Source organism: Bolinopsis microptera, chromosome 13, assembly GCF_026151205.1.
Source record: "Bolinopsis microptera isolate Bmic1 chromosome 13, MBARI_Bmic_1.0, whole genome shotgun sequence".
In the NCBI taxonomy this organism is placed as follows: Eukaryota; Metazoa; Ctenophora; class Tentaculata; order Lobata; family Bolinopsidae; genus Bolinopsis; species Bolinopsis microptera.
In genome coordinates, this window is record NC_087084.1 from 12,007,231 (window position 1) to 12,020,680 (window position 13,450).

Consider the following 13,450-nt stretch of genomic DNA (forward strand, 5'->3'; position numbering starts at 1 on the left):
TTTATGAGAACCAATTTGGATTTAGAAAGGGTCACTCAACAAGCCACGCACTGAACTTATCTGTTAGCCATATCGAATCACACTTAAAAGACAGGAAACACGTTCTTGGCATTTTCATTGATTTAAGTAAGGCTTTCGACACGATATCTCACGAGAAGCTTTTATTCAAATTAAATAATCACGGAATTAGGGGCAACGCACTGAATTTGATAAAAAGTTACCTGTCAAACCGGAGCCAATATGTTCACGTCTTAAATGAAAACTCCGATAAACTTCCTGTTGAGTGGGGAGTTCCCCAAGGCTCTGTTCTTGGTCCCTTACTATTCCTCCTGTATATAAATGACCTATGCAACGTATCTAATAAAGGCAAGTTTATCTTATTTGCTGACGACACTAACCTATTCGTTTCTGCAGACTCGAAAAAAGACGTTTATAATGTAGCTAACGATATTCTTTCGTCTATTTCTAGATACATGAAATGTAATCTACTACATATTAACGCTAAGAAGAGCTGTTATATGTATTTCTCCCCAAACAAACGTGTAAATGAATCGTCTACATGCAGTACACCCGATGATTTAAATCTCTCCATAGACGGCTCCATAATAATACGTGTTAAAACAACTAAGTTTCTAGGTGTGCTGATTGATGATAAACTGAACTGGAAACCTCACATCGAATCACTAAATAAGAAACTAAGAAGTGCTTGTGGACGTATTTACCGCATAAAAAACTGTCTACCTATAAAACTGCACAAGCAGATATACCACACACTATTTGAATCACACCTTACGTTCGCCATCTCAGTATGGGGTGGTGTCTCTAACCAAGTTATCAACCCTGTATTCTTAACACAGAAGAGATGTATTAGAATAATTTTTGGAGATGCAAACTCATACCAAAACAAATTCAAAACATGTGCTCGTTCTAGACCTATTCAATGTAAAATACTGGGTAAATATGAGTCTAATGTTAATAACTCTGTTAATCCACGTATTAAACCATGTGCAAAGTGTGTCCGCTCTAAATCGGTAGTTCATAATAAACTTGTTAGACCCTTATGTTGTCAAAAACTAGGAGCTGAATTCTATTCCAAGGAATCAACCAAACCATTATTTAACAGTCATAAACTCCTTACTGTTCATAATCTTTACAAACTTCGTACTATAACTGAACTTTTTAAAATAGTGAAATATAGGGTACCCATATCTCTCTACTCTTTACTTAACATGTCTGAACTGAGGGATGACCGTCTAATACCACCAAAGCTAAGCCATAACTTTATTTATAAATCTTCTTGGCTTTGGAATCAATTCAAGGACTCCAATCCACAGAATAAACCTGACTTTGTGAACACATCCTGTAACTCAATCAAATCAAGGCTAAACCGATCTCTTCTAGATGCCCAAAGCAGGTTCGATAATGAGTGGCATAATGACAACTTTAACAGTTTTGGACCATGCTAGATTATTGATAAAAACGTGGAATTTATGTAATCAAATACTTAATTACTTAAATATTGCCGTTTCCGTACGGCGCTATACGTAATATATGTTAAAAGCGCGCCGCAGCTACTCCCTACCTCAACATTTGCCGGTTTCTTAAGCGCGCACGTACGTTTATTCTTGGCCGTTAATCAGACCCATGACATAACGCTATAGGTGGCAGTGACTGTAATTTTCTTCAACAATTACTGAATTATCCATCCATAAAGTGATTTACAAAATGACACCTAAACCTCGTGTTTCGGTGTTCACTTAAACGGTACTTGGCGGCTGAACTGTGGTGTCTGACGTTTGCAGCTAGATCGGACTCTGCATGATATTGTATTAGCAAATTTGTATAGTGTATAATTGTTTAGTGTTTATAATACTCTGCAACCTGGTAGCACGGCTGACACAAAAACAAAATGTTGGCCTGGCTTGTGCATAACCAAGTAAATAACACGCACTCCGATAAAAGCCGTCTGGAGAAACTCCGCAAAATGTTCATTGTAGTCAACGGGCACAAAGAAGCACTACTAGCAATTGTGTCCTTTACCCTCCTACATAATTTGAACATTTTTGTGGCTAACTCATTGAACAACATCTGAATTAAAATGTGTCTAGTATTAAAAGATTCAGTAAGTAATTTTTTCATGTACGCTGTACACTGTAGTTAGTAAATCAAATCAAACTTTTTCGATCAGCCGCGCGCTGAACCAGTGTTGCACTAGGTAAAAATTGTGTATATTTTGTTCATTTTTGAGTGTAAATTAATTTATTAATTTATCACAAATTATTTTATTATAATATGACCACTTATATGTGAAATGGTTATTTTGACTTTAAATATTTGAACTAAATATAAATTGATTGTGGGTATAAAATAAAATTTGTTTTACTAAAATTTGTTTTACTAAGTTCGTTTATAAAATTTAATCATATAATAAGATTGATCCAATAATCTAAGATGAACGGTATATCATAGCTCATCGTTATTAAAATCCGAATGGATGAATTAATCAAGTAATGTTCCCTTTCAACACAACTAAACAACAAACAAATGCTTGCTCACCAGTGGTGACGCAATCGTAGGGGCATGCAGTTGGTTCAGATAACTCTCACCCCGACGACGGCGTCGAGAAATTATCAAATTATGCATTTGCGCCATACTGGACACATTTTATATTTAATATTTTGTGGTTTGTAGAAATTAGTGTTATCTACAGTATAGCTTAACTGGCGAGCAAGCATCGTCCCACTCGGCCGGGACGAAAATACCGAGTCCAATCACAGAAAGTTAACCAAAAGATAAAAATAAGAGCTCGGATATCAACAAAAATCACACACTCCAGACGACGGGGGAAGAGAGGAAAGGAAGTAAGCCGCTGGGCTCAACAAATTTTGATAATTGTAAACAAATTTGTTCTTGTGCCCTATAATAATTTGGTATTGAGGTATGACCCTGTACTGTGCGTGATAGTGAAAATGAAAGTGAATGTGAATCTAATCTGAATAATAATCCTAACTCGAATTATATTGTAAATGGAGTAGAACTAGAAGTATCTGCACAGGAAAAAGATTTGGGGGTTATTACCCATAGCTCCTTGCTTTGGAATGAACAGATAAAAGCATGTATTTCTAAAGCAAATCGTATGATCTGCTGGATTGTAAGGAACTTAGTTATTAGAGAAAAGGTTGTAATAATAGCTATTTATAAAGCTTTGATAAGACCTCATCTTGAGTATTGTGTCCAATTGTGGAATCCAGTTGCGGCTCATGGAAGTTGGGGGACTGTTTTGGAGCTGGAGAGCGTCCAGAGGCGGTTTACCCGTCTTATTGATGAGGTGGGTACTCTTCCATACAGCTGCAGACTGGATATCCTCAATTTGACAACGCTGGCAGAGCGGCGAATACGTGGGGACCTTATCGAAGCTTTTAAAGTAACTAGTGGTTTGACTGAATATGGATCGGGTTTGTTCAGAATGAGCAGATCTGGTCTTAATCTAGTTTCAACCAATAGGTGTAATAAGAGTGTAACTAAAGTTAAGAATCTCCAGTCTTCTTTTATTCCGGAGCGAGTCATTCCTTACTGGAACAAACTCTCTTCAGATGTCAAGAACTGCTCGACAGTTTTAAGCTTTAAAGTTAGATTGGAAGGATTTAAGAAAGAAATGATTTCTAAAAACAGTGTAAATGATTTTTATTTTTGGAATGTTTCGAATGAAGTTTTAGGGAAAATTGAAGGACCCAGTTATTTAAGCAATAAGGAGACACATAATGAATATCTTTGGTTTCATCCTTTTGTGGCAAAGAAGCGTTTTATAAATCTTTATTCCACTGGAAAGTATTAATGAATTATTTATAGATAATGTATTAGATTTTATTAATTAATAAGATTGAATTTGATAAATTATTAATGTTGATGGAAAAATATATTTATTTAAATTATTTTTTATTTAGTGCAATGATATTTTGTAGACACTTGTGATGATGTCATAATCTTTACTTACTTACTTATTTACTATTAGTTGAGGCTCAGCGCCGTCGTTTTAATACATGACTAGCACCGCGCTGATAGAAATGTATTATTGAGATGCGATGAATTAATTAATCGAGTAGTATATACAATATAGTAGAGGCTCTTACGGGCATTGTCTGCATGATACGCTAGGGACCCCAGATACACCTTACTAGACGTATTTTTGACCGTAGAATCGAACAAAAGTAGTTTCAAGATGATTGGACTGAGTTAGTGCGGTCAAAATCGCAAAAAACCGATTTTTGGGCCAAAAAAAGGCCAAAAAACCATGTTTTTTGATATTTTGAGCAAGTTAATTTTGTTGGCATGTCGGCAAAATTTGCAAAAAGATAGCTAAAAGACAGCCGCACAAGATGGTATAAAAATAAAACAAATCCCTCTATTTTAGCGCAGGTAAAAATCCAAAAAAGTAGTAAAAATTTTGACTTTTTTGCTTGAAGTTTGAATAATTTTTTGCAGTTGTATTAAATCAACCCAAAAATAGTCACATCGTGTTTGCCTAAATTTTTCCTTTCTGAGAAGTACCCACTTCATATACTTTATTGAAGTTTGAATATTGTCACTCCGCAAGCGTTATTGCCAAATTTTAGACGCGCACTACGCGCAAAAGCATTTAGTTGTTATCAATTGGCACCCATGCGTTCATCATAAATTTCAAACAGCTATAACTCAGCGAGATTATGTCCGTTCTAGCTCATATTTTCACACCAAATAGAAAATAATGTGATCTTATTGCTGACAAAATATGATTATGATTACTCTATTTGCCTTAGAGTAATAGACTGTCAAAGTTTAAAACGCGCATTGGTATAGCATGTGACTAATAAAGCCAAATTTATACTTCTTAACATATTATCGATCCTTAGACATCATACTATTGTGTCTAATTAGCGGTTAGGTCTCTAAACTCGTAGCAGAATACACGTATTTTTGCCCGTAAGAGCCTCTACTAATATAGCGAAATACGTATTTTACATGAATTTATTATTGGATTGCGGATGTTCAAGTTTAACTATCAACTATGTTTATTATAATATTATTATTTATTGTAACATGGCAATACAAGCAATTTAAATTTTGTTTTACTTAAAATTTTGCTATTTAATTAATTTTTAAAACTGTCCATTGTAGTTTGTAGTTGTATCACGTGGTGATCCCCACTGTCGCTTCACTATACAGGGGGAGCCGCGCATTTCGTGCGTTACTGGGCCGCGCTCAGCCTGTCATTCCGCCGAATCTCTATTCTATGTTAATGAACATGATAGCCTGAGGTCCCCAGGTAATTCGTGCGCGGCGGGTCAGACACCGTATGACAAGTTTGTAATTACAAATTAATTAATGCAAATGGAAAGCAAATTTAATTTTATGATGTATAAGTCAATAACTTACTATATCAAATTAACCGGTAATACTCGTATTTATTTCAAATATTTAATGATCCAGCTAGATTTAAATTTAAATTATGCGTTGTAAATTTATAAACTATCAAAACAAGCGCCGATTTGGACTCGTCGACGGTCTTGGAACAAATATTTTACGAGTATAATCACAGTTGTTAAATTGTGCTCGACTTAATTGACGATGTCAATTCATGGTTACTGGGCCGCGCTCAGCCTGTCATTCCGCCAAATCTTTATTCGGCATTAACATTATATGTTAATGAACATAATAGCCTGGGGTCCTCAGGTAAATTCATGGCAGCTCGGCGCGGCACAGTAGCGCATCTCGCCGATCTAGCCAGTCGCTGTGAGAAGCCTTATTAAGTGCGCGGCGCGGCACAGTAACGCATTGCGCTACAAGTGCTCGACGTGCGTCTCACAGGGGGGGCTGAAACCAGGTTTTCGATCAAATGCTGCCATTTGTAGTCAAACGTCGCCAACAGTTGCTCTCGTCCAATGAAATCGCTGCATTTTGCAATTCAGTATGCATAATTGAATTACATATATTCATATGCGGAGCTTGGCTAACATAATGCAGCGATTTCATTGGACGAGAGCAACTTTTGGCGATGTTTGACTACACATGGCAGCGTTTGATCGAAAACCTGGTTTCAGCTCCCCCTGTGGTCTTGCCGTTTTGGCAGGTAATAAACCTACAACAGATTATTTGGTAAAACACGCGGCTCAAATTACGCGCTTATTATTTTAAAATCACTAAATCGGGAAGTTATATAAATTATTTGAGTTTTGTCATGTTATTTAATTGTAAATAAAGGATAAAATATATATTGCACATAAATCATGAGCAATAAGTATCATTTTATTATTTAATTATTATATCCTCGTCACAGGAGGGGCTAAGTGCAAAGAAACTGCTGCTTACTGCTACTTACTGCTGCTCACTGCTGCTGTCAGTTTGACGGATGTTACTCGTCTAAATTTCTTCGAAGTAGCGCGCGCCGCTTTCTTCTCGAAATGGCCCGACGGCACGAGCTACGAAGTAGCGCGCGCCGGGCCAGATCATTAACAATGGTCAACTGTCAGTGAGCAGCAGTGAGCAGCAGTGAGCAGCAGTGAGCAGCAGTGAGCAGCAGTGAGCAGCAGTGAGCAGCAGTGAGCAGCAGTTAGTAGCAGTGAGCAGCAGTGAGCAGCAGTGAGCAGCAGTTTCTTTGCACTTAGCCCCGCCTGTGTCGTAGCTCTTCTCCTCTATTATAGATATCAAAAGTCTGTTCGTGTTACAACCTCATTCCACAGGAGAGCTAAAGTGCAAAGAAACTGCTGCTAACGTAACTGCTACTCACTGCTCAAGAAAACAATGAAACTAATAATGAAACTAATAAAATCAATGTTTTAGCTCATTTTACAAAGTCAAATATTTAAAACAATTAAAATTGTATCGTGCTCAATTTGTAAATGACTAGTTGATCTTTGCTATTGGAAGTTTGCCAAGGACTGGCAGCTAGCGGGGCAAGGAATGCACGGGCTTAGGGGCTTTTGTGCACACCAGAACACTAGCTCGGTAGATTTTTGGAAACTAGAAGGACTGAAGACTAAAATTGTTTTTGATGGAGGTTGAGGCATGTTTTTGAGAGGGACTGTATAATAGCTTGTGGTAACAACAGGCCTTTACTTTAATAGGATGAAGTTTTGGTTTTAGGACAGGGAGAAGGCATTGAGAAAATTTGCTCTTTGTTAACAAGGCAGGGGATAAGCAATGTTGGTTATAATATGTATCAATATCTAGATCTTCGTTTATCAATTTTCACTAAATATTTTTAAAATTTTAATAGGGAGGGGAATTCATCAACTTTATTAAGTACCTATCAAAAATAAATCTTATCAATGTAATAGTTCAAAAATCATAAATCATAATCCTAATTTAAAAACACTTTCTCACTACACTGCGCTCACACACGTTAGTAAGGCAAAGGAAAATGCCACCCAGCTAATTTTCAATTTCAAGATAATCATTTTGGATGTGTGGACCCTAGGGTAGACTTGGTGTCAAAATTTAAATTAGAGCATTCGAAATCTTTGTTTGTCCAATCAGGATCAGCATGGTTATGCTGGTTGAAGAGCAATGATTGCTTCATCCTAGACTTCAGGCAGGCCACACTCAGACAGTAGTCACGTATACCAAGCTTAGGCACAATTACGTTCCAAATACGAGTCGTTCTGCTTTTGAAGTTGTCAGGGGGTCTGCTTGGCTTAGTATAAGGGTGGGTTTCCTACTTGAGCAGGTGAAATTTTCATGGAGGGAAATCGGAGCACGGAATTTCATGATTTTATAGAGCTCAAGGAAACAGTGGTAACTGTACAGGTTTTGGACGGCAAGAATTCCGTGTTCCTTGAACAAAGGTTTGGTGTGCTCTTTCAAGAAAAATTTTTTGTTCAGATTTTGGTTTTCAAACGGTCAAGCACGAGCACAGGTCTTAAATTTATCTAGGTATGCCTCCCTGTCGCCAAACAGTACCCTGAGACAATATTTTTGCGCTTTGAATACAGAACTTATACGAGTGTTGGCTGCCCCACCCCAAACCGTGATACAATAGGAGAGGTGTGATTCAAATAGAGTGTAATACAACTGGCGGTGTAAGAAATCTGGGAGGGAGCAGCGTAGGCGGCAGAGAGTTGATGTTGCATGGCTGAGAGAACGCCTAAGTGATTTTATGTGTTCTTCCCAGGTCAGCTTTTCGTCGATGACGACTCCCAGAAACTTAGCAGATGCAACTTGTTTTATTGGAAAGTTATCAATGGTTAGGGTATATTCAGAATTATTGTCAGTCTGGGAGGATGATGCTGGTTTAAAGTGAATGAAACAGCATTTAGACATGTTGACATGGAGTTTGTTTGCTCGCATGTAGGAAGATAAACTAGCTAAAAGAGAATTACCACGCATATGTGCCTCCTTTTTGGATTTCCCAGTCACAAATATATTGGTGTCATCAGCGAAGGTGACAAATGATCCCAGACTGGAGCAGTTGGCGATATCATTCATATATAGGAGAAATAAGAGAGGTCCGAGAATCGAACCCTGGGGGACTCCAAACTGTATTTTCAAGGCTTCAGATTTCTCACCAACCACTTCAGTATATTGTGATCTATTTGTTAAGTAACTTTTTATAAGATTATTTGCCACCCCACGTATCCCATAGCCCTGTAATTTTACAACAATTTGCAACAGTTAGCAGCAGTTAGCAGCAGTTAGCAGCATGCAGTTTGCAGCAGTTTCTTTGCACTTTGGCCCTCCTGTGATCCCTGCCCCTAGTGTGATGGGCCGGGGTAGATATATGATGGAGTAGATGTGTATATATATTTGGTTGTTGGTACCTCCTATAATATTGGTAGCAGTGGGAAATTTCCGTTACCTGTGTATTGTGCTCTGCCAATTGCATCACTTGATTTATTTGAATGTATATATTGTTTGAACGACCTATTGTTATATTATTTATCCCGGTCTACCCAGACGAATGCTCGAGAAATCGTGTGTGAGGGTTAAATGGAGAGCTGTGCAATATAGTACAGCGAAAAGCAAAAACTTCAATGGATGGTTACCGTAATGGGTGCCACATACCTAGCATGAAATATTTACCTACTTACTTGCACTTGTGTAGGTCTGTAGAAGCATTAGAATCGGGATATCCCGAATTTAGAAGCTTGCTTTAAAAAGACCTTTTATTACAGGCTTGTTGACATTCTTTCAGCTTTTGAAATGAATGTAATTTTGTTGTAGACCTAAACTGGAACGCACATAGAAGGAAATTAGCAAAAAAACTAGCCAGCTGCTGTGGCATGCTAAATAGAATTAAAGATAACATTCCCACATCACTCCATAAAGATCTATATCACACTCTGTTTGAAAGCTATCTTGCATATGGTATAACTGTCTGGGGAGGGGCATCTAACAAAAAACTTGAACCTCTGTTCAAAGCACAGAAAATGTGTGCCCGCACAATGTTTGGAGATAAAGAAGCATACTTGGATAAATTTAAAACTAGTGCACGATGCAGACCCTACGGGGAGCAAATCTTGGGCAAGGAATTCTACAGAAAGGAGCATACAAAACCCCTCTTCAACACTCATGAAATCATGAACGTGCATAATCTGTACTTCTACCATTGTATTAATGACATCTTCAAGGTCTTGAAATATAGAACCCCTATATCACTATACTCCCTCTTTGAAACATCTGGCAGACTTGGCAAAGAGACCCTCATTCTCACACCTAAACCATCAGACAGCTACATATACAGAGCAGGGACAATATGGAATACAGTACGACAAAATCTCATGCTAACTACATTCACCTGTTATAAGCCCAATCACCTCAAATCATCCATAAGAATCACCATCACTCACACTCAAAAGGAAGGAGAACCAAATGACTGGAACTTAGCCTTAAACAGCGTTCGACAAAATTCAAAAACTTTAAAATTGACCTTGCCTAGATTACTTAAGCTTGAAAAAGCGGTAATATCTTAGCAAAATATAACTTGCAGCAGCCCCATACCTTGTCATGAACATAATATCGAAACTACCTCTGTGATCATATCTTTCTCTGGGTGCAAAATGAATATATATATAGGTTTATTAGTTTTATAGAAATTTAAAAGTTCTATAGAAATTTATTATATAAGGATTATAAACATTTTGTTTGTGTGTTTTGTGTTATGCATTTTTATACCTATTTTAGAAGAGATTTTTATAGAATGTTACAAGTGCAGTAGGGTCAGTTTCAGACGAATTAAGCATAAATGACATCATTGCCATGTCTGAAGTGGTTTGTAAATGGGCCATTGTTAGCCCCAAGCGTTTTGGTCCCTCATTCCTGCCACTCAGCATTGCCTACTGTAAAGTAGAAATTTTTCTAAGTTAATAGAGAAACTGACCTTGTCTCACTAAATTCAACCACTTACCATAATTAAAATACTAACAACCAAATAAAGTTTTTTAAATAATTATATACAATCACCGAAAGTATTTCCTCAAGTTTACTTCTAGCTAACTAATTCGTGGTTTAAGCTCTTATTTTATTTATGATTAAAGGAATGTAAAATAAAACTTTTCGTTTCATTGAAAACTTTTCGTTTCATTGTAGGGGTTTCAAATATTTTCCAAAACATGAGGCCAAATTTTTGAGGATGATAAGAGTTTTTAGCTTCTTGCCTTTCTACAGCTGCATTTATCTCTTCTGATAATCAGGAAACTTTGAGAACAGAAAATGCTTGAAGACGATCGTGTATACTTTGGTCTTTGTATAATGAACAGCTTTGTGTAAAAATTAGACAAATGATTTTCTAAATTGATCCCACATTTATCATTTTTCCTTTTCCAGCCTTATCTCACAGACGTCTCATAGATGAACTGACTGCCCCAATTATAGATAATTAACAGAATTGGATAAATTGACATGAATTTGTATACCTTACAAGACATTTTTGTGGCGGACCAATTTGCGACGACCGAAATTTTGACGGTCCGAAAATATGGCGAAATTGAACAAAAACCGTCACATTTCGGACGTCACAGAAAATAAGGGTATTTTTCATCATTTTGTTTTCTGACACAAAGGAAATTCAAAATTTTCTAAAAATCGGTAAAATAATGTTGAAACAAAATAAAACTTATAAATCGATTTCTTCATCTTCCTCTAAGGGGTCCGGCTCGACTCTTTCAGTTTCACTTATTGAGTTTGGTATTAAATTGTTTATCTTGACTTAGTCTCTTATAAAACGTTTATGTTAGCACATAAATGTAATTTATTGTAAATTTAAAACGTATTACTTGACATTAAATTCATCATGGAATATTGTGTTTATTTGTCCCACCATCATATCACTAACTTTTCAAGAACAAAATGAATCGATGAAGCCACAATTATTGGAATAAGCTAAAAATAATGCGACGGATTCTATTACGACGACCGAAATTTTGGCGGTCCGAAAATATGGCGAAATTTTCGGAAAACCGCCACATTTCGTACGTTATAAATATGTCTTGTAAGGTAAATATGATTAAATAAAGGGTATGTTAATACAAAATTATTTCTTAATAACAGTTCTTGATATTGAATTAAGTTTAACTAAGTGCTGATCCTATGTGATCCTATTCCCTTTGTGCAATATAAACCTTTCTTGAGGCAAATTTTCAGATGGATCAATATTTTGGCAACAGGAATATCAATTTTCCTTGCCCCAGGTCAAGATTCATGCGAGATGGCGAGAGAGGCTCATCGCACAAAATCTTAAAATAAACACAGAAAAAAAAACTAACAAAAAAATGTGTGAGAAAATAGAAAAAATGTAATTTAAAAGTTTTAAGCGACACAAAAATGTACTTTATTATTAATCAACTATATACAGCAAACACAAGATAATAGGAAATAAATCATAAAATCGAGTGGCCGAGTAGTCTCGACTCACCCATAGCTTCTCCATAAGCAAGAAAACAACAATTTCAAGAAAACAACAATTTTATTTAGTATCAATTAAGCGTCTATCATGAGCTTTGTACACTAAATCGTTGAAATTACTTAAACTAAATCTTTTATTTACAATCACAATAATATTCTTCGTCATAATGTCTTTTAATAATAAATCAAATAAATTTGAACGAGGTCTGCCCCTCCTTCCTTTGTAGTCAAGACATCCTAAACATGCAAATCTAAAAGATAAGAAAGCGGGAGTGTCATCACCACTTCTGAGAACGTGCCCAAGCATCTTCCATCGTGCTTTCTTGATCCTTATAGTAAGAGGACTGACATTACATCTCTTATATAAGTTCTCGTTACTGATAACCGTAGGCCAATAGGTGTTGATTATCTGTCTCAGATGCTTCCTTTGAAGAACGTCGACAGATGCCATTACGGTTTCAGGAGCAGCCCAGCTGCTACAGTTATACAACAACACTGAAGTGACAAGAGCTTCGTACAACTTCAGCTTTCTACTCTCACTGATCTGAACAGAACTATTCAACCAGACTTTCTTGTAGGTGTAGAAGGCAACATTGGCTTTGTTGCGTCTGCTGACAATATCTCTTTTTGAACAGAGCTTTGATCCTAATAGCACTGACTCTCGCCACTCTTCATTTCCTCTGATTTTATTGCCATGGGCATCCAAAGCATCTGTCTCTGCCAAATACACTCTTGTAAACACCGTCTTTGATTCGTTAACAAAGAGGCTCCAGTCCTTTAGTATGTCACTGGCAATCTCTAGTATCTTCACCAGACTCTGACCATCTTCACTCAGAAGCTCAGCATCGTCAGCATAGGCGGACTCTAACGGGAGGCCTCTATCAGAGACTGGGGGGTTTGGTCTAGGAATTGTGACACTGATCACGGCTCTGATGTGATTCAGGGCACCGGCAAGGGTCAATGTAAACACTTTACCTGCCAGACTGTCTCCCTGGTAAGCTCCAATATTAATCACGAATTCACCAGACTCAGCTCTGTTGACCGTCACCTTGAGCTTTGTATTTGAGAGGAGGTACTGAACCAGGCGAATGTCGTCTCTAGAGCATCCTGCATCAATGAGGAGGTTGATGATGGTCTGTCTGCGGATGGTATTAAACGCAGCGGTCATGTCAATGTTGATTTTACTATACTCAAACTCGCGCCTGGTAACCACTGATGGGCATATTTCAAAACTATAGAATGTTACGGTGTGACAATTTTACCCATTTTTTCCGAAAAATGTCCAAGAAAACAGGTTCATTATTGGTTAAATTATGTTTCTAATGCTTTTCAAACCTACGATTTACATATCTGCCAAAGAAAATAGTGAGAAATCAATCCGTTTTTGAGTAATTAAAAGTCGAAATTTGGTTACGGAGTGACTAGATAAATTTTCAGATTTTGGTACACGCATATTCTGACCTAATTTTTATCTCAGATATTCTTGAAAGTTGCATTTTGACGGCTTCCAGGCACTTTTCAGACATTTTCCTTCAATAATTAATCAAGAAAAAGTGTGTATTGCCTAAGGAATAAA

General features: G+C 37.0%; 2 protein-coding genes across 2 annotated transcripts in view; one reads left to right on the top strand and one right to left on the bottom strand.

The window, feature by feature from the left end:
* The window catches only part of LOC134824705 (citrate synthase, mitochondrial-like), a 102,943-nt gene that overhangs the window by 65,976 nt on the left and 23,517 nt on the right, over positions 1-13,450 (top strand). The gene's annotated exons all lie outside the window — the stretch shown is intronic.
* Positions 11,950-13,042, bottom strand: LOC134824790 (uncharacterized). The gene is made up of 2 exons (XM_063836766.1): positions 12,224-13,042; positions 11,950-11,967 (listed from the first exon to the last, which is right to left on the bottom strand). Exons 1-2 carry the CDS (start codon positions 13,040-13,042, stop codon positions 11,950-11,952), a joined length of 837 nt encoding a protein of 278 aa, XP_063692836.1.